This window comes from Electrona antarctica (assembly GCF_951216825.1).
Source record: "Electrona antarctica genome assembly, chromosome: 7".
NCBI lineage: Eukaryota > Metazoa > Chordata > Actinopteri > Myctophiformes > Myctophidae > Electrona > Electrona antarctica.
Window position 1 is genome coordinate 12635279 of NC_136812.1, and position 21140 is coordinate 12656418.

Consider the following 21140-nt stretch of genomic DNA (forward strand, 5'->3'; position numbering starts at 1 on the left):
TTGCATATTTTGGTGGTCAGTGACATTCCTACTAGTGCAGTTACATATAATTATTGTATGAAATTAATCTCATTCTCCATGCACGTCACTCCTTAGATCAGTTCCTTTTTTCTCTGTGCTCCCTCGGGGAGCAGATCTGATCTCCTGACTACAGACAAGCAGACAGTGATCCCTCTACTCCAGTCCCACTGGCCCAATACATTCACATGTCTCGGAGACAGTATCTCGCCCTTAAACTTTATCCAGCCCTTCATGTTGTCACTGTGAATACCAGTTGGATCCACGAGTTTCACCCATAGATTGGTTTGTAGGTTCTGCCCCTTCCACACCGGACAGGTCTTCTCTGGTGTGAGATGACATGGGCATAAAGTAACTAAGAACCAAGGCCAAGCCCATGAATATAATACATATATATTATGATATCAGACGGCATTTGCAACAACTGTACGGTAGTCTCAATTCAAACTATGTTTGCTGAGAAAACAGAGAAAATCAATGACAGGTGAAAATTTTGGTTCTTGGTATGAAGGTGCATGGATCTTTGATAAATGCATAACCGACTAGTTTAAACATTCGTTAACAATTGAGTTTCCATAGAGAAAACGGTTGCTACTGTGTACAGTTGCTAGTGTTACCCTAACACAGTGAACAATCTGATTGGCCACCGCAAATACTGTACCCACGTCTTCATGTGTCCATCATCTCAAAGGCGGTGGTTCATATGCCAACATATGGGGTACAGCTTGCATAGTTTTGTCGCAATATTACAAAATACAATATTTTGACTGAAAAAGAATGTCATTATGTTTAGGTATTACCATCAGTGGAAGAAATTACAGGTTTTAACATTTGCTTGCTTTTATGACATTTCTGAGACCATTTATATTTATGGAAGATGCTTCTGAACATGTATTCTATTGCTAAGTTTGACCACTGCAAATTAACTTTAACCTCACAATAACTATTTTCGGTGCATCTCATGCCTTCATAGAAGACATGCTGGCGACTGATAACTTTAATAAATTAATATTATCAAGTTGGAGGTGGTGGAGGAGCAGGAGTAATCTGTATTGAAATAAACTGTAAGGAAACACTGTTGTTTTTCTGTTCTCATACAACTGACTGCATCATTAATCAGTGTTGCACTATTTGGAAGCAATATGAGGAGCTCCAAATGATGCCAGAAAGGGAACCAGAAACATTTAATCTCTAGTCATTTATTAGTCATCACCTTTATTGAACAAAAGTAGTTCCGTTATAGTGCAAAACAAGAGGGGGTTTTCTTTCACCATTCCTCACTTCTGCTCTTGCTGAGCGGGCATTGGCATTTCTTGTAAAGACAAATTACACAAAAATGAAAACATGTTTACTTGTTAATGTTCACAGCCCTGGGGTGTCAGCTACTATTACAACACAATCCTTGACAAACACAATTCAATATATTGCAGTTGTTCCACTACCCTAGATATACAGTACCACCCTAGCACTCGACGAGAACATAACTCCCCTCTCATATTTTGCCTTGTAAAATACACATGTTAGAGTATACATCCCCATGTTGTGTAGTCTTTTGAATGCCCTTGTAAGATTCCACCACGCAGAACACGCTGCGGAACCATTATGACGAGGACAAAAAGTAGGCCAGATTTGATATATTACATTACAGAAAGCTCATAATGTGGGAGGATCAGCCATTGTCTGTCGGGTATGAGTGCACCGCGTTCATTGGACACCTCTGTTCCAGAGAGCCTTCATAATATCCGCTGTCCCTTACACTGCTCGCTACTGTAGCTTAGACAAAGGCACTCTGCCGCTTCTATTGCCTTGTCTATTGAGTTCTCGGCCTCTGCCTCCATTCACTGCGGCAGCCCTATGGAGAAGCTTGTTGGACTTTGGACGCTTGGGGGATATCGGATTACTGTCGTTCTGATGGACCCATCTGATTTGAAGTGTTTGTTTTATCATAGCATTAGCAAACTATTCCACCAAACAACAGCGCACATACACATACACCTGCCTACGCCATGAAATCATCAAGTTTAACATTTGCAGTATATTCCACATCAGCATGTATGTTTGAATTATCTGCTTTAACTAGATTAAGACATATTAAAGAATTGTCACTTTAAAGCTAAGAATCAGACAATATTGAATCACTTCATCCATTTATTTGTCAGTAACTCAATTCAAGAAAAGGAAAAGTAAATACTCTGTTAAAACACTCTGTATAATCATAATTATGTGAACAAACAATGGTAAGAAAAAAAAAGGAGGGGGTGGTGTAGGAAGGTTCCAGTGCTTACATACAGTATGTACATATTAATCCATTCTGTCTAAGCATTTCTCAGAGATCTTTCAAAACGTAAGAAGATTTGTGAGGATGAAGACAAACAAAGATATCAGAAGACAGACTTTATACACAATAACTGACGGGGGGAAAAGTGTTAAACGTCAGGTGTCAATTCACTTTCAATTCAATCAATATGAAAATATAAATAGACCACTTCCTAAATTAAATGAGTTGAAAGAACACTGGCCCTGGGCCTGTTACAAATACAAACAAGAGCTGGCATTGCGAATAAAGTATTACGACTACAGATGACTATAAAGGTGAATTCCCTTCGGTTTTCCAGAGAGGAAGGTTGAGTGCACTGTGCTGAGTGAGGGGTGCGAGTGGAGGCATTGGGGAAGTATATTACTTGGGGAAAGCAGGCTCCTCAGGCGTTGCTCCTCTCGTCTATAGTAAAAGTCTCCACGGGGCCTTTGCTCAGGGCCTGAATGTCCTCCAGGAGACTGCTGGGAGTAACGATGTGGGTTGACCCTAGAGTCAAAGAGAAAATATGCATTATAAATTATGTTTATTTACTAGGCAACATTCATTCTATGCCATCATATGTGTGTAATGTGTCCTACGTATCGTTGCCGTGCTTATTAGTTATAAACCAAGTACTAATGGTTCCTGTGTTTCACCAGTTCACACATTACCCTACATTACTGATTATATCCAGCAGGTGGTGTAATGAACCAGTAAAGGAGTTGGTCACACACAATGAGGCTTGCTGGGTGGGCGTAACAGAAAAAAAAGCTAATTTGTGTTGTCAGTGTGTGTGTGTGTGTGTGTGTGTGTGTGTGTGTGTGTGTGTGTGTGTGTGTGTGTGCGCGCGCGCGCGCGCTAAGATGGGGTCAACGACAATTTGGGTGAAAGTGATGTATAGTTTATATACGCAGGAAAAGAAAAAACAGCAGGTATATTTCATTTATCCATCTAGCCTCTAGTATGCTATACCACTTGCGCTCACCTATGATGACCTCACAGGATTTGACTGACTGGGTGACCTGGTAGGCACAGCGCATCTCGGAATAGCACATCCCTCCAAGGATGAAGATGATGAGGCGTGCGCCCCCGCGCCGGTCGTCCTGCGCACCCTTATGCTTCTGTCTGGCACTATAGCACAGAGACAGCAGAACATCATTACAAACAGTGTTCCTTATGCTTCTGTCTGGCACTACAGCACAGAGACAGCAGAACAGCATTACAAACAGTGTTCCGTATGCTTCTGTCTGGCACTACAGCACAGAGACAGCAGAACATCATTACAAACAGTGTTCCTTATGCTTCTGTCTGGCACTACAGCACAGAGACAGCAGAACATCATTACAAACAGTGTTCCTTATGCTTCTGTCTGGCACTACAGCACAGAGACAGCAGAACATCATTACAAACAGTGTTCCTTATGCTTCTGTCTGGCACTACAGCACAGAGACAGCAGAACATCATTACAAACAGTGTTCCGTATGCTTCTGTCTGGCACTACAGCACAGAGACAGCAGAACATCATTACAAACAGTGTTCCGTATGCTTCTGTCTGGCACTACAGCACAGAGACAGCAGAACATCATTACAAACAGTGTTCCTTATGCTTCTGTCTGGCACTACAGCACAGAGACAGCAGAACATCATTACAAACAGTGTTCCTTATGCTTCTGTCTGGCACTACAGCACAGAGACAGCAGAACATCATACAAACAGTGTTCCTTATGCTTCTGTCTGGCACTACAGCACAGAGACAGCAGAACATCATTACAAACAGTGTTCCTTATGCTTCTGTCTGGCACTACAGCACAGAGACAGCAGAACATCATACAAACAGTGTTCCTTATGCTTCTGTCTGGCACTACAGCACAGAGACAGCAGAACATCATACAAACAGTGTTCCTTATGCTTCTGTCTGGCACTACAGCACAGAGACAGCAGAACATCATTACAAACAGTGTTCCTTATATGCTTCTGTCTGGCACTACAGCACAGAGACAGCAGAACATCATTACAAACAGTGTTCCTTATGCTTCTGTCTGGCACTACAGCACAGAGACAGCAGAACATCATTACAAACAGTGTTCCTTATATGCTTCTGTCTGGCACTACAGCACAGAGACAGCAGAACATCATTACAAACAGTGTTCCTTATGCTTCTGTCTGGCACTACAGCACAGAGACAGCAGAACATCATTACAAACAGTGTTCCTTATGCTTCTGTCTGGCACTACAGCATTGTAGTAGCCTGGCTCCAGCCCCTGAATCGCTGGCTGAGTGTCAGGCTAGCATTGTAGAGCAGTGGTTCTCAACCTTTTCAAGGCGTGATCCCACAAAATATCACATTTGAACTGAGGATCCCCCAAAAAAATAATCATATTTGAACTGGGGACCCCCCAAAAAAATAATCATATTTGAACTGGGGACCCCCCAAAAAAATAATCATATTTGAACTGGGGACCCCCCGACCCCAAAAATAATCATATTTGAACTGAGGACCCACCCAAAATAATCATATTTGAACTGAGGCCTCCCCCACCCTGACTAGCACTTGGAATTGTAGTAGTTAAGTACTTTATTTTGAACAATTTAAAAATGTTTTTCAAAATAGTAAAAAAAAAATGACACCTGTGTGAACTGAGTGGTGCGAACTGAGTCCTGACAGTGTAAGTAGCCATACATGGGATTTCAAATGAAAACAAAACATTTGATTTACCGGTAATTATAAAAATGTGAGCTTCAAACTCCTACCTGACCGCACCGGAACCGTTCCAGGCTGCAGGACATTCTGACTGGTGTGGCCATTCCTTGATGTCCAGCTTGTTCTCCACAGCATCCTGGATATGACACATCACACACACAATGTATTCATTTATAATATTATCCTGGCATTTCCCATGTTTCATTCACATTCCATCTAGCTTCGCCACTACTCATTGGCCGATGAATGTAAGCCATGACACAAAGAAGAGACACTGTCCTGTATTACTCATCAAAGTAACACAATCTCATCACAGTAACGCACAAAAGGATCTTTTTGAGTGGTGCAACCACTCCAAGGAACAGCAATGTCCGTGTTAACCTACCTATGTGTTCATGTGTCCGTTCACCTACCTATGTGACTATGAGCACCAGTACCAATGAGTACCAAAAGTGGCGCTGTTGTGCCAGAAACGGAGAGAGAGAGAGATAGTGCTGCACTGTTGCCTGCTAATAGGCCTATCTCACAACATTTCCCCGCCCCCTCTCCACGCCCCCTTTTGGAGATAGTGGTGTTATTTTTTTTGCGGTCCATAGGCTTCCATGTTAAAAGAGGTATTTTCACAAGCCACAAACTACCGTTTTGTAAAGGTAAGGTTTATTCTACTTATTTGAGTTGTTATACCATTGTGTTTTCTTCATATTATTATCGGTCTTTGACATTTTAACATTAGGAAATGTACTTAGATTATCCAGAGAAAGAAATGTAAATGCCTAATGTTAAATGACACCACTATCTACCGGAAGTGGGCGTGGAAAGGGGGCTGTGAGATAGGCCTATGAGAGACAGAGAGAGAGAGAGAGGGGGGGGGGGGGGGGAGTTGCACCACTCAGTTCACACGGGTGTGATTTTCTTCTTCATGAAGAACATGTGTAGAATAACTAACAATCTCTGATTCACAGTGTCCGTAAGGTCAGTCTCATGTGAACAGGTCAGGAAACAATGTTGCAAATGATCCAGATGTTTTTTTGTTTTTTTTTGTATCATTTATAACTTTGTAAATGAGTTTATTGTTTTTGCCTTGTTGAGTGGCTCCTTAGCTTACCTGACTCCATGGAAAAACAGTGTTGCCATCTCCATTTATTCTAAGCAAATTTGTGCTTGTTTTTCTGTAAAGTCGCTTGTAAATATTGGCAGTTGCAGTTTAAATTTTTTGGGCTTGTTTCTAAATGTATAGAGTTTCTTATTTGGGCTTACTTCCTAAATGTTGTTTAAACCAGTGTCTCAAACATTTTCACTTCAAGGACTCCCCAAATGAATATGAATTTGGCCACAGACCACCATTTTGTGCCAAGGACCCCCATACAAGTATTTCAACATTTATGAGATTATTCTTGAAAATAGCAGATCTACAAGCTTGTGGTGAGCTGTGCGTGAGCTTGTAGATCAGCTATTTTCAAGTGCTCATGTGGCCATAGTTGCTTATTTTGGGCTGGTTTTCATAGACCTGGTTGTTGCGACCGTATGTCTCAGATTACTATGAAAACCTGCAAAACCTGTCCGTAGTCCGATGTCACCATATATGGAGGCGTGACCTGTCTTGTCAGGCAGTTCACGCTTCTATATATGGTGACATCACACCTCGTGACATGCTCCACATATGGCCACCTCCATATATGGTTGTCAGTCCATCACACCTTGTGACACGCTCCATAAATCTGACCTCAAACCTCAAACCCTTAGATCTCAATATATGGAGCTGACCTGTTCTGACATTCGATATGTTGATCCTTCCCCACCCGTCCTTACTCTTCGATGTCTCCCTTTTGTGATACCTGTCCATTCAAACTCTAGACGGGGCAGCCCCAAAGTTATTAGTGCAGCCGCACCCGGTAGCCGGAGAAAACGAAGGTTCTCAACAGGCCCGAAAATTAAGGCCTGGCCCTACCTGGGCCCTGTACACCCTACCTGGGCCCTGTACACCCTACCTGGGCCCTGTACACCCTACCTGGGCCCTGTACACCCTACCTGGGCCCTGTACACCCTACCTGGGCCCTGTACACCCTACCTGGGCCCTGTACACCCTACCTGGGCCCTGTACACCCTACCTGGGCCCTGTTCTGACATTCCATATGTTGATCTGACCTCATCAAACCCTGTACACTCAAGACACGCTCCATATATGGCCAGTAGATAATTAATTCTATATGTTGATCTGAGGCCCCATGCCAAAGCGCCAGCAGTCTGCCGTCACCCAGGCGGATGTGGGCACGCGAGGTCGCACTTCTCGCCCTCAGGTGTCTTACTGGTATTATTGAGGGGCACTACCCCTTGTTTTGTCTGTCACTGAGCAAATCGGCATATGATGTTATGTTACGATATCGCGATGATGTAAGATGATAAGAGTTGGTAAAGCGCCCCTCACTTCACACGGGTGTGATTTTTTATAAGTGAAAGCGAAGCTGCTGTATTTACTGGCCTGCCTTCTGATATTCATTCAAGTTAATTTTATTTATATAATTCCATAATATAGAGCTAGTAAAGACCATACTCTTTAAGAACATGAGAAAGCACTTTGTGACAGCAGCAAGGAAAGATGGCTCTAGGTGGGTCAGCCATCTGATCTGCCATGACTGGTTGGGTTGACAGAGAGACCAAAATGTCCCTTTGCACCCTCTTTTTATCAGTGAGCGGGGACATTGTTGGTGCTGCTGCCATCTCACATACTCCAAAATGTGATGGGAAAGTTGTCCGGACTTCCCGCACAATTCTCTGGGCGAAGCTCCGCTGTGCGCACCAATGCTCTTCCACATGGATTGGAGGCTTATATTCACCGAGCAATAGCTCATATTACAAACTCAGTCAGGGTGGTTTTCCTGCGTCGTCACCAGCACGTCACAGCTGTTTGTTAGCACAGTTCTTAAAGATACAGAACCCTATAAAACTAGTTGCTAATTTATTGTCATGCGCACCAGTGCAAACAATGAAAATGTTTAGTCACACTTGACGGCTTTTGCGTCAAACACTTTTTCGCAGCAGCATACATTTTGTTTTAATCCCTCAGTGCCAGGGTTATACAACTTTCAAGCGGTACAGCATCATGATATTACAGGGTCTTCACCATGGGACAGCACAGTAAAGAAACTTTAGGATAATACATACATACATACTCTGATACTAGCTATCAGATGACCTAAATCTGATAACCCTTCTTTTGTGGCGTTTTCTCAGTGTCATTCTTCAGTTTTCACATGGATGCCTTTCAGTTTCAGGGAGAACCGAGCATAGCACAGTGACCTATATTGGGTCTCTGAATGACAGACCCTTCCATTAGTGCCTTCCCTGTCCCATATCCTGTCATAAACCCACCACCCTTTCCTTGCTCCACCCAGGCCAGAACCTTGCTTCCTTGCTCCACTCGGGGACCTTTTATCTGATGTTATGTGACTCGGCTGAGACGGATCTAAATAGTATCAGGTCATGCGCTTCCTGTTGGAATATTCAGTAAGTGGATATTGTTTTTAAATAAAATAAAATCCATTGAACTGACAATATCAACTAATGCCAACAGTTTCCTCCAAGTAAGCATACATAGGCTTTAACTCAGCCTCATGGACACAAACAACTAGTGCGAATGGATGAAAACGTACACAACTATCACTATCACACCTTAACATCCCAAAACCTGGATCACAGATTTGTTGAGTGAACGTCTTATTTTTTTTTTTACAATGTTCAATTAGTTTACTGCTCCTACGTACACACTATACTATTTCAGCTCCCATTGTGGCCCAAGTTCAGGTTACTTAACACCCACTGACCTCCATCACATCTTTGATGACTGGCGTCCACCTGGAGAGGTTGTACGTCTCCTCCTGGGAGCGGTCCCTCCGGCTCGGCTTGCGTGAGAATAAACTTGTTGGCTGCAAAAAAAGAACAAAAAAAAAAAGATCCAGCTGACATGGAGAACTAAGGGTCTTGGCTAGGGTCAGGGTACAATTAAATGGGTTAAAGTCATCAGGATGCAAAACTGCATTTGAAAGTGGTTACTTATAATGGGTCAATTGATGATCATCACTTTAAAAAAAAAGAAAGTGTCACCCATACCATTAACGGCGCTGAGATGATGGGAACACCCAGTTCTTTCCAGTTCATGATAAACTCTCTGTCGGCCTCGATCTTTACATGCTGGATGAGTTTGTTTAAGTTTTCCTCAGTAGTTCCTGTTCGTAGCGTACACAAAAAGACAGATATCTCTCTTCAGGCAGGAAAAGTAGAACAAGTCGTCCAAACTGATTATAAATTGAAATCTATATTTTAGGATGATGGGATTCTTCACTGGAATTCACTGGAATAAGGACCCATTTTGTTAAGACATCAGTTTCTTAATTTTGAGTGCATGTTAGAACCAAAAGGTCTGTACTTTGACCCTATAATATACGGTACATCAGCTATTTGAAAATAGTCAATCTACAAGCTCTTTTCTTTCTTTTTGTTCTTATTCTTTTTACATTTTACAACACAAATATACACCTGGCACAACATATTTCCAGATGGGGGCGGGGCCACATATACATATTCATTTTGGGGACCTTGCTATGAAAACGTTTGAGAACCACTGCTCTAGAACAGTGGTCCCCAAAATGTTTAGGTCGAGTTCCAAAAGAGAGATTAGACGTTTGCCCGGGAGCCAAACTAGCGAGAATAGCAGATCTAACATATTAGTAGAGCAGCTGTTTTCAATACTTCATGATTATTATTATTTTTTTAATTCATGGAATTTCTTAGATTTGTTTGTTTGTAAATGCATACAATTATTTTATATTTTATATAGATCTATATATTGGTTTTTTTTATTAACCCATTTTTGGCGGGAACCCCTTTTGGTGTTAGCATTATGTTATGCTTTAGCTATTGAAAAATAGCAGATCTACAAGCTCATAGCGCGCCACTGAGTGGCGCGCTATGAGCTTGTAGATCTGCTATTTTTGAAAAATCGACTGACATAGAAACATAGCTTTTTCAGAAAACTGTCAGGATGTAGAAGACATTTTTAGAATCTGATCTCAGGTCAAAATTAGTTAATGTAAGGGGGAAAAAATATTTTTACTCGAGTCGTGACCCATAAAAATTGGTCCGTGGCCCACAAACACCCACTGTTTTGGGAACCCCTGCTCCAGAAGGTAGGCCTACCGTTGAGGCTGAAGATGTAGAGCAGCACAGCTCTGATCTTGTCGTAGGTACTGTACGGGTGGAGAAGCACAGGGAGCAGCGTCCGCATGGCGTCCTTTACCTTCACCCCATCCACGTCTGAGCCCACCGCCAGGTCCTACACAGTAACACGCACACGAAGGCTCTATCTGTCATCATATGGCACCAGATTAAAGTGTCTACTGTTTAGTTGCCTCTTTTGAGCCCAATTTTACTATGTTTACAAAATAATTTCAGAACTCTTTGGGTGCCAGGGGGTGGACACCAGTTTTGGTCCGGGGTGCCACTTTTCCCATTATAAATAAAAGAAAGAAAATGTAATTCTATTGTGCATGTAATGTGCATGTCATAACCTGATCACCAGATTAGAGGAATTTTCAAAAACATGGATTAAAAATAAATAAAATAAATAAAATAAATAAAATAAATAAAATAAATAAAATAAATAAAATAAATAAAATAAATAAAATAAATAAAATAAATAAAATAAATAAAATAAATAAAATAAATAAAATAAATAAAATAAAATAAAATAAAATAAAAATATTATTAATTATTATTTTGCTCGTCTTAACGTCACTGGCAATCAGTACATAGTGACATCGGGCTCGTCTTAACGTCCCTGGCACTTAAACTGTTTTAAGAACAAAGTGAACACATACTGCTCCTGATCCTGGAATGTTGCCGGGAGAATCCATGTTGTTAGGTGGACAGGTTGTGTTTACAGTAAAAGTTAAATGTACCTTAAATAGTTTTTAACTAACAAACCTGTTCAGCTTTGCAGAGCTTCTCGACTTTGTCCGTGAATATTTTCATGCAGTCCTCGGCCAGGTGCAGATGAACTGCTTTCTATGGTTCAGACAAATGCCAGAGGACATACCACATAGAATGTTAATAACCTCCTCTGGAAGGAATCGCCTCTAATCGTGAGGGAATTTGGCTCTATTAGACAACTACCAGTATTCAAATTATGGACAATTAGTTTGTAATAATGTTTGAATTTCAGGCACTTATAAAGCACAATTTGCAACAGTAGTAAAAACATAGGTTAGATTATACCTTCAATAGAACGTACTTTTCATTTTTTTACATTTTGTTTACATTTAAACTAGGCTTGTTTCATTTCTGAACTATGTTAAAAATGTACTGTCATGAGTAAAACGATGTATTTGCTGATGGGATTAAACTAAACTATGTCACCGAAAAGCTAATAGTAACTAACACACACAGTATATCAGTTCCCGGCACTAACCCCTTACAGTTACAGCAGTTACATCTGGTGATTTTCCATTCACTCAGATTTCAGGGGAGTCAACACCACCACCAGATATTAACCCATTTTGGGCGGGAAGTGGGAACCCCTTTTGGTGTTAGCATTATGCTATGCTTTAGCTATTGAAAAATAGCAGATCTACAAGCTCATAGCGCACCACCGAGTGGCGCGCTACGAGCTTGTAGGTCTGCTATTTTTGAAAAATCGAAGAACGACTGACATAGAAACATAGCTTTTTCAGAAAACTGTCAGGATGTAGAAGACATTTTTAGAATCTGATCTCAGGTCAAAATGGGTTAAGCCTTACTCACTGCCTTAGAGGCACTGTACACATCCACATCCTGATCCACATGAGATCACTTTTAGAAAAGGCCTTGAATGATACTGTACACACCCAGCCAGATTCTAGCCGTCACATGACACCACCACCTACCTGGGTCTTCTGTTTCCGGAAGGCAGGCATCTTCTTCATCAGCTGATTTAGTCCACTTATTGTAGTCTGTAAAAATCAATGAAATATGTTGGCAAGGGAGGAAAAAAAATCAAGAGATTTGAAAACGTTTTTTGTGCTGCTGTTGTTATGAATAATAAGGCGATGATTCATTACAACAGTCTGTGGGAACAGCATTGGACCCTACCAAATAAATATCTTAAAAAAAAAAAAAAAAAGTGAATCTGATTTACTACAGCCTACAGTACAGAAAAGAAACATCAGTGATCTTCAACATGTATTTCTCATGGCATTGTCAAGGATTAATTAAATACATGAAAATCGAAATCTTACAGAATCTGTAATAATACTGAAAAAGGCTCTGTACGATACCTTTGAATCTGGCTGTTTCGTTTTTGCAGACATTTCCTTCACGAGTTTGCGAATTTGTCTGTTGTAAATAACAAAGAGAAAAACGGAAAAATATTATTCATGATGTGAAATTGCCCTGCCAAACATAGCTAATATGGTGAAATAGTGTTTTTCACAAACACTAATGCTCTATGGAAAGTACTAACAAATAATATAATTTCGTATAATATAGGACAGTAGCCAGTAGTAATGTCATGTTATTGAACAGATGAACTACAAGAGAGCAAACGTGCTTATGTAATACTTTATACAGCTGCCTCAAGCTAACAGAATTAAACACCCAATGACATCAGATTACTGAAACTTACACTGAGACGTCAGCAATGTGCATGTGTCTCAGTTGAACCCATAGTACATCTTCCTCGTTCAGCACGGCCTCTTTCTCCGAGCCATCTTTTTCCTTGTACCTGAACACCAACACACACAGGGAAACGTTTGCTTTCAGCATGTCGTTTGAATTTAAAACCTAATATCTCATCTAATGTGTGAGGCTGTGAGCATAGATGAAGTGCAGTTAGTCATCTTGGTATAACTACATAGAAACACAGCCAGCATGTACTTGTAGGTGTTGTTCTGGATAGGGATGAGGTCGTAGGTCATGGCCTGGTAGGTCAGTTCATGTAGGATGGGGCTCACAGGGTCGAAACCTCTCTCGACTATCAGCAGCTGAGCTTGGGTCTTTGCCTGATGGACGGCAAAAACACAAAAGGAAGAGAAAAGAAAGCTATAAAGCTAACTACAACGTCACAAAGCCACTCCTAAAACCAGTGTCTAACTTCTCTACATGGCACAACGTGTCAGGTCAGCTGAAGTGCAGGAACAATGAAACCACTCACTAGTGATACCTGGCCAATTAGACTGTGTACAAACAATATCTCTGTAGGGAATATCATAACTATTTAAAAAGTATACAGTGGAAGAGTTATATCATATGCCCACTAATAAAGACTGTCGTTGTCAGGTCAGTTAACCTTTGGTATTACAATTTATTTTTAAAACAATGCGGTTCAATTACTAAGGCCTTGTTTATTTTGTCGATATTATCTCAGAGAGGTACCTCACCTTCTTCTTGCCAGAGCCACTGTCATCCAACTCGTAGTGTCTAGCCAGCTTGTTGTCCACCAGTTCTGCCAGTATTTTAGAATTTTCCATGTTGCTGTGGCTAGTAATGACGTGATTAAGCACAACAAATCAAATAAGGACAATATAGTACTGTAGAGATGCGCGGGTCACAATTCTACTAATGGCTTGTACACACTGCATGATATTTGCTCCGATTATGCTGTCGGAGCATTTTTGGTGCCCGCCGACAAAACTCCCGATCTGACGCAAGATCAGGCTTTGATCGCCAAGGTTTTGCTCGCTGTGTGTGAAAGGAGCTGCGAGAAGATCCAGCGCCGATAAAAGCGCTCGCCGACGCCTTCCAGAGCGTTTCTGAATATCTAGCAGGTTTGATATTTGGCTCTCTCGCCGACTGGACATCATACAGTATGAACTGGGTTGCGATTTGCGACCACGTCCCGAGAAGGCCTGTATTACAGCCAATGAGAGCACAGGACAGCTGTGCTCACTGCTCAGACTCTGCCTGTCAACTGTATCGATAGATGATCAGATGACCTTTATTCCATGGGTAAATCCCTGTGTCGTACATATTGGTAGCCAATATATTAGCCCAATATTTCCGTTACTCATTTCACTTGAATAATCTTGATAAACGCTGCACAAAGCAGCACAAACTTTTGGACCTCGTGCACTGCGTGTGTGTAGAATGATTCAATGAAAATCAAGATTTAACGTCCTGTCTCGCTTTAGCGCACGTAGGCTACGCTATCACAAACATTTCGCCCTGTGTAGCCTATTCCTGTGTGTGCACGCACGCACGCACGCACGCACGCACGCACGCACGCACGCAGAGAGAGAGAGAGAGATGTCCCGTTATCACAGCATCCTGCACGTACGTGAGATGTCAAAAAACAAATTGTAGCCTATATGTAATCTGGACATCTTGGTGAACTCTTGCAGTGTGTGATGCCTACTCGGCTACCAATAGTTTAGTGTGAAAGCCACAAAGATATAATGACAGTCGATTTCAAAAAAGGATTCCTGTAGTGTGAAATACATAACGTTCTGACTCGCCGACAACTTAGCATTAGCAGGGAAAATAGAGTACCAGTATCACCAACACTGAAATCAAATGTGAAGTACTTCATTCAACATACGATAGAAAAGTGAGCAGAAATGTATGACTTATTCCGTCTTCAATTTATAAAAACGAATCTCTCAAGGAATCATAATTGACTCCAATTTAGTGGTCTCCAATTACAAAAAGGAAGTGCTTGCACGTTGCGTGTTCAAGTCCCGTTCATGATGACCTTTGCTGCATGTCTCTCCCCTTCACTCCCTCCCTCTTTCCTGTCTGTCTTCACTGTAACTATTACACATTATGCCAGCTAGATATGGGCCAATATAAAGATTAATAACTTAACTAAGAATGTACAATCTTCTCAAGTTACTGAAACATGAAAGTGTAAGTGTGTCAAAAAATATATTTCAAGTTGTACTGTATAATATAAATCCCATTCATGTATTAACCCCACACTACTTCATTTACTGTATATAGTACATTTGTTGGATCATTTGACATTTCATCTAATGCAGAGAAAGGGACCTGTAAGCAAAAGTCTTAATTTGGCAAGATACTGAGCCTTTACTTCCTCAATATTTATATAATCCATTCTGTACAGTTTCCGTAAACGTAGGTCTCTGAAAAGCTCTCAATCTGCTTGGGGGATGAACTGTAAACCGAGACTGTGGCTTTTCTCTCTCTTACTTTTTGTATCTGACCCCTGGGTACTCGTCAAGTGTAGCACAGAGTGTCACAATCTGGTCTGCGATGGTCTCCAGTGTCTTCCCTTTGTCCTCACTCTGGGTCCTGTAAATGCTCCGGAAAGCCCCTGGATTATCCAATGTGAACACCTGAAATGGAATGGTTTTAAAATGACTTTTGATTAACTGAACAATTGATACATTGTATTTTATTTTAAAGGGATTTAGCCTAGTGCTCTGATGTAGAGCACACTATGGAAGAAAATAACTGTTGTGAATGACGGTGACTGCATGTGGTTATGTAATGATGATACAGAATGTGAGAGACAACAATAAGAACAAGTTAAGTCAAGCTAGAGGGACAGTTTTCTTTTTCCTTGGAAGAATCCCAGATAGATCAGTTCGTCATTGTCACGGATTCCAGTGGTATCAGACAGTAACACTGATGTCATGCTTAGTGAAAGAATTATGCAAGACGTTTTCCCATTCCTGATTTTGCATTTTTCCAAGACAATGTGATATCCAAGCTACCAAATCTGTGAGGACTCACTTCCATTTCTATTGCATACTCATACAAGTCAATGTATTTAACAGCAAAAATCTTTATCTTTATTGTTTTTTTTTATTATGAATTATCTTATTCCATTATGACTAATGCAGAAAATGTAATTACTGCTTCCAGTTTTTGGTTATGCAGTTTCCAGTGGGGAGTCACCATGACGCCATACTGTCTGTCGCACCATTACATGTAGTAGTTTAGGAGCAGCCAACGCCCTTCCCAGTTCCCAGCACTTGTCACAACACCATACAGTAAAAAATGACCAAAATCAGGTCTTACGCTACACCATTTCACTGTTAAGTATATTAAACATTATTTGGTACAAGATTTGGCCGAAAGTAAGCATGAAGAAAGAACAAGTCGACAAACAAACTTACTTGTGCCTCCTGTGGCAGAAAGGAAATGTTTATTTCCTTGCAAACTCGTATATACTTTGCACAGTTCTGCTTCATGCTGTTGAACAGCTCATCTGGGCAGTCTGGTGGAAAAAACAAAGTCTGCATGTTAAATTATATCAACCAACACTCACAGCATCACTGCCCATCATAGCAGTTTCCCTTGTGTTTGTCCAAGAGAAAACTTACTTTCCCTCTTGAATTTGTTTTCTATAGTAAATAGTAAATATAGTATAGTAAATAGTTTTGAGAAAAAATGCTGCTATTTGTCCCAATACACTGACACCACGGCGCGTAATCACCGCCTCAAACGGTGACTCCGCCCACCCCGGGGGGAAGTTGTGATTTGCGCTCGTTCACTGCAATGCAATTTGAGGCATTTTCAAAACAATATTGAGCAGAGTAGCGATTATCAAACGTATTTGCAATGCCATACGTTGAAAGATCTGTTGCCCGTAGACAAGGCACGCTACCTCCGCAAGTTTGATAGCATCGGCATAGATGTTTGTCCGTATGTGATTAAGGATTGGAGTTGCATTGGCAGCCATAGAAAATTCTTACCCCAGGCTAAAACCGGATGTGACGTTTTTGGGCGTTCCTGTCTAGCGTGGTGTCAGTGTATGTGACTGCAAAAACGTTGCTGCAATTTGTTTAAAAAAATAGCTTTATATAACTATATATATAACGATACAATGCGACATAGCTCTGTTTACAAAAATGCTGTACCCCCTCCAACTGTATATACTTTCCCCATTTTCAACTGTATTTATTATATTTCGACACTTGTTATGGCAATGTAAACATGTATGTTTTCTCATGACAATAAAGCTCCTTTGAATTGAATTGAATAGTAGATCCAGCTAGCCATCATTTACTTACAGTCAGTGAAATAAACGTAGGCCGCTTTATACTTGGGTTTGATCTTGAAGTCATCAATAAAGGCGTTCACACACTACAAAAATATGAAAAGATTAAGAGATATCAAAGCAGTAATTGCAATACAACAATTCAATTCAAATGCAACATAGGAAAAGTGCAGAAGAAAACTAGTTTTGCAATCATATGGAACATGGTTGTAAATGAGACAGAACATAAAACCTTGGTAGTTGGTGACATGAAGTAAATAGCCTTCATTTCTGGAACAGGTTCTCTGTTTTTGTACAGGTCCTCCACAACTTAGAGAGAGAAAAGAAATGTACAAAAAAGGCATTCCATGATCAAGTAATACAGTATGCAAAGAATTACATATTTAAGCCAATATCAACATACAGTAGTTGTGTTCATCCCCCATATAAAGTGTCTTTGGGTACTCAGAAAAGCGCTATATACGTTTGAGATATTATTATTATTTGTATTTCCATGACATGTGACATCTCTAAATAATTCAGTTTCTCATATCATGTCCCAAAGTGTATTACTGCGTTATGACCTTGTCTCCAATGATTCACAACTACATTCACCCAAACATTTATGTCTCTCTCCCTCCAATTCTGAATCTCAGACATATCACAGCCTAAAGTAAAGTGTGTTGTGGTAAACATTTTGGTTTTTACATTTGCATATTACCAGCTATTTGTCTGTTTGATAAAAGTTTAAAATAAACAAACATATTGCAGTTGATCCTGCGTTATAAGCATGGTGCATAGCCTTGCTGTGTAAAAATGTCTCATGTCATGACACTATATAAAGCAATATTTAATGCTTACTTGTGATTCCCTCTGACATAAGATCTGACATTTTGCAACATGATGAGAGGAGCTTGGTGGTGAAGGGGTCCAGAATTAATATCTATGGAGAAGATGAAAGTAGATGAGCCATAACTTAAAACTTACATTTGCTAGAGCTCACTTTTGGTACTCAAACACATTGTAACAGAGAATTTAAATTACTCACTTTTCATTCAGGTGCCTGGCTGAAAATATGTGATATCTATTCTGTAACACCTTATACTCTTGTAACAGTTTCCTTATGTTGCTGTATAATTGTGTTGGTGCTGTGAAGATGATCAAATAAACTAAACTAGACTAAACTTGTAAATGTGTATATTTGTGTATACATTAATTACAAAATTAAAGATGAATTGTGTGACATCCCGGGCCTACCTTCCATACTTCCGATTTTTTACAATCTGCAATGATTGTCTCCTTTAATCCTAAAATACAATAAAATAAATACCGTAATTAACACAAAACATTCATACCGTATCCTATCCTATCCACAGTAGTTGCTTACTACTGTGTGGTTTGCATTGAATAGTCATGACTCTTTCACAATAACACAATCATTTAGTCATGATCTGAAACCATTCTGTTTTACACTAGTATAATAATACAACCACACTCACAAATTAATTATAACTTTGCAGCAATAGCTGGTAGTTGTAAATGGTGCATTTGTATAGCGTCTTTATCCAGCTGTACAGAACTGGACTGTTCACGGCAGAGCACTCGCCTTTGAACCGACTCTGAACCTACTTTAATTACTTACTTTATCCAAAGTGCTTTACAATGTGCATTACATTCACCCATTCACACACACCGGTGGCAGACAAACTATGCAAGGTACTGTACCTGTACCAACCAGCCTGCTCATTGGGAGCAGTTAGGGGCTCAGTGTCTTGCTCAAGGACACTTCGACACTACTCTGAGGCCCCTTTTCCACCGGTTGGGAACCGGTTCAGTTCTTTTTGGTTCTTAGTCCATGAGCCAGACCTCCAAAATTGGAATGTTAATTATGAATTGAGTGTGCAAAACCATACCTATATTAAATTGTTATCACCATGAAACTTCCCCAGTTGATTACTTACACAAAGACAATGATTTATTGTATTACAAATCTTAAAAATTTAAATATGCAAATTAGGCATCATATAGGAAAATATGAAAAAAACATAAAATGTGAAAAAGCTACTATACTGTGGAAGGGTTATCATATATTCATTTACTTATATTGATCCTATAAACAATTTAATATAGGTATGGTTTTGCCCACTCAATTCATAATTAATGTTCCAACTTTGGAGCTCTGGCTCATGGACTAAAAACTGGTTCTGAACTGAACCGGTTCCCAACCGGTGGAAAAGGGGTCTGAGAGGTGGTTTCAAAAAGAGCCGGTTAAGTCCCCAAAAACGCCGTATCCGTGTGGCAGAAAGGGCAGATCGGCTAAATACTTGTCCGGGTAACGCAGAATACGTCCTCGTATAGACAGCACCTAAGCCAGGGGGAGCCAATTTCCAAGCGGGCACCTGCTGTGCCATTGCAGCAATGGTGGCACCAGCTAGTGTGCCAGCCAGGTTTTAATTGTACTGTTGAATTCTACAGTCATTGATGGGATAGCTAACAGCAGGGGGGTGGGGCTCTAGGCTACAGAAAGTGACTGCCAGCCAAAGGCATCCTCAGGTTAAGAATAAAGTGGATAAATAGGGCACTTAGAGACAAAGTTACAACATTATTTACATACCAATAAAAGCAAGGAACAGAATAAAGAATAACACATGCAAAAAAAAGTGCAGGGTGTAATGAAAAGATTAAGAGAATCAATCAACATAATTAATAACACTAGTTTACACATATGACTAGTCTAAACTAAGTATGCACCCGGTGCATACTTAGTTTAGACTAGTCATTGGTTAGACGTCACATGTCACATAAGGTTGGTGAGGGGTGCGTTAAGACGTAGACCTGGTGTGTCGGTCGGGACGGGTAGGACAACTACATGGTTGATTTCCTGAAGATCATTATCGCAATATATCTCCTAAAATTGCCTCTTGATGAGCGAGAGAAATGTCAACATACAGGAGACCCGAGGTTCGACTGTCCGCCGGTCAGGACTCGGACATTTATGCATTACAGCCAAGCTATAGGCAGCTTTAACGGAAACCACTGAACCGACACGCAGCTGACCCAACTGTGTCACCCACAAACAACACTCACTGTCTCTGTCTATGTCCAGTAGTAGGATGTGAAACTAGATTCCCACCCAGGGGATTTGGGGGGAAACACGCTCACCAGACACTAGTTTTAGTACTTCACGGCACTTTAGCCGTTACTATTTTGTATAATTAAAGTATTCACAACACCTATGGTTTATCGTAGCCGTAAAAATAGTGAATCAAACCTATGACTGACATTCCAACATCCGAAGTCACAAAGGGGAAAAAGTAAACACAAACACACAAACAATAGTTCCGATTCTGGATTACAAGACACAAAATAAAAGAGATAGTGAGGCACTGTTACGTCTATTATTATGAATGACAGCATCGATCAGTAAACTTACTTTGCCAAACAACTTTTTTAAGCCCATGATCGGCACCAGTTGCCATCTTGACTTATTTTTCCACTGGCTGCTGCGCTCATAGAGTATATATATAATAGAGACTGAACTAGCGCGAAGCTCCGCCCCCCCAGCTATTCATGTCAGTGGAAGTTGCTCAGTGGCGTTTTGAAGCACCCGGAAGACTGCCGGAAGTCCCTCCCAGGACCTCAACTTTGAGGTCCTGAGTGACGTAGGGCAACCGAGCGCTCAACGTTAAAGCCCAGCTGCACGGGGTTTCCCGGTCATGAATCCACGGGTCCGCCTGTAGTCCCCCCTCCTACCACTAGGACCCAGAGCTTCAACGTTGGAAAGTCTGCCTGCCCCCTTGGCTGCGCTGCGCCTCTTCCTGCCCCCGGCGTCCTGTGCTTTCTACGTCATCATCAACGTCAACGTCAACAAGTGTGCGACAGAGGTCAGTTGTAGTTTTTAGACTTGTATTCCCTTTTTCCTTTATAATAGGCTATATAACTTTCATCATGCCAATGCTGATCCTATTCTGTTGTTTCTATTCTTATTTGTATTCACCTATTTGTGTTTGCGTAAGGGCAATGTTATTTTTATTGTTGAAATGTGTTTCTGTGTTATTTGTAATTAAACAAGCTTTAATATAGTCAGACTAGGCTACTGTGGTTAATCATTTTCACTGTTTCATAGTTATTTAATACTATTAATATTTTATGTT

General features: G+C 40.7%; 1 protein-coding gene across 2 annotated transcripts; it reads right to left on the reverse strand.

Moving 5' to 3' along the window:
• Positions 1-2153: 2153 nt before the first annotated feature.
• On the reverse strand, positions 2154-20841 carry stxbp3 (syntaxin binding protein 3). 2 transcript variants are annotated; one of them, XM_079504981.1, is made up of 20 exons: positions 20787-20841; positions 20420-20488; positions 18244-18293; positions 17848-17929; positions 17240-17316; positions 17021-17093; positions 16124-16224; positions 15192-15337; positions 13424-13517; positions 12921-13045; positions 12670-12768; positions 12323-12380; positions 11933-11998; positions 10995-11075; positions 10209-10344; positions 9123-9238; positions 8837-8938; positions 5066-5151; positions 3300-3445; positions 2154-2821 (listed from the first exon to the last, which is right to left on the reverse strand). In XM_079504981.1, exons 2-20 carry the CDS (start codon positions 20463-20465, stop codon positions 2718-2720), a joined length of 1788 nt encoding a protein of 595 aa, XP_079361107.1. In that variant the 5' UTR covers positions 20466-20488; positions 20787-20841; the 3' UTR covers positions 2154-2717. The 2 variants fall into 2 exon arrangements, with proteins under 2 accessions (XP_079361107.1, XP_079361108.1); XM_079504982.1 differs by having other exon boundaries at positions 13424-13523; positions 20787-20840.
• Positions 20842-21140: the final 299 nt, after the last annotated feature.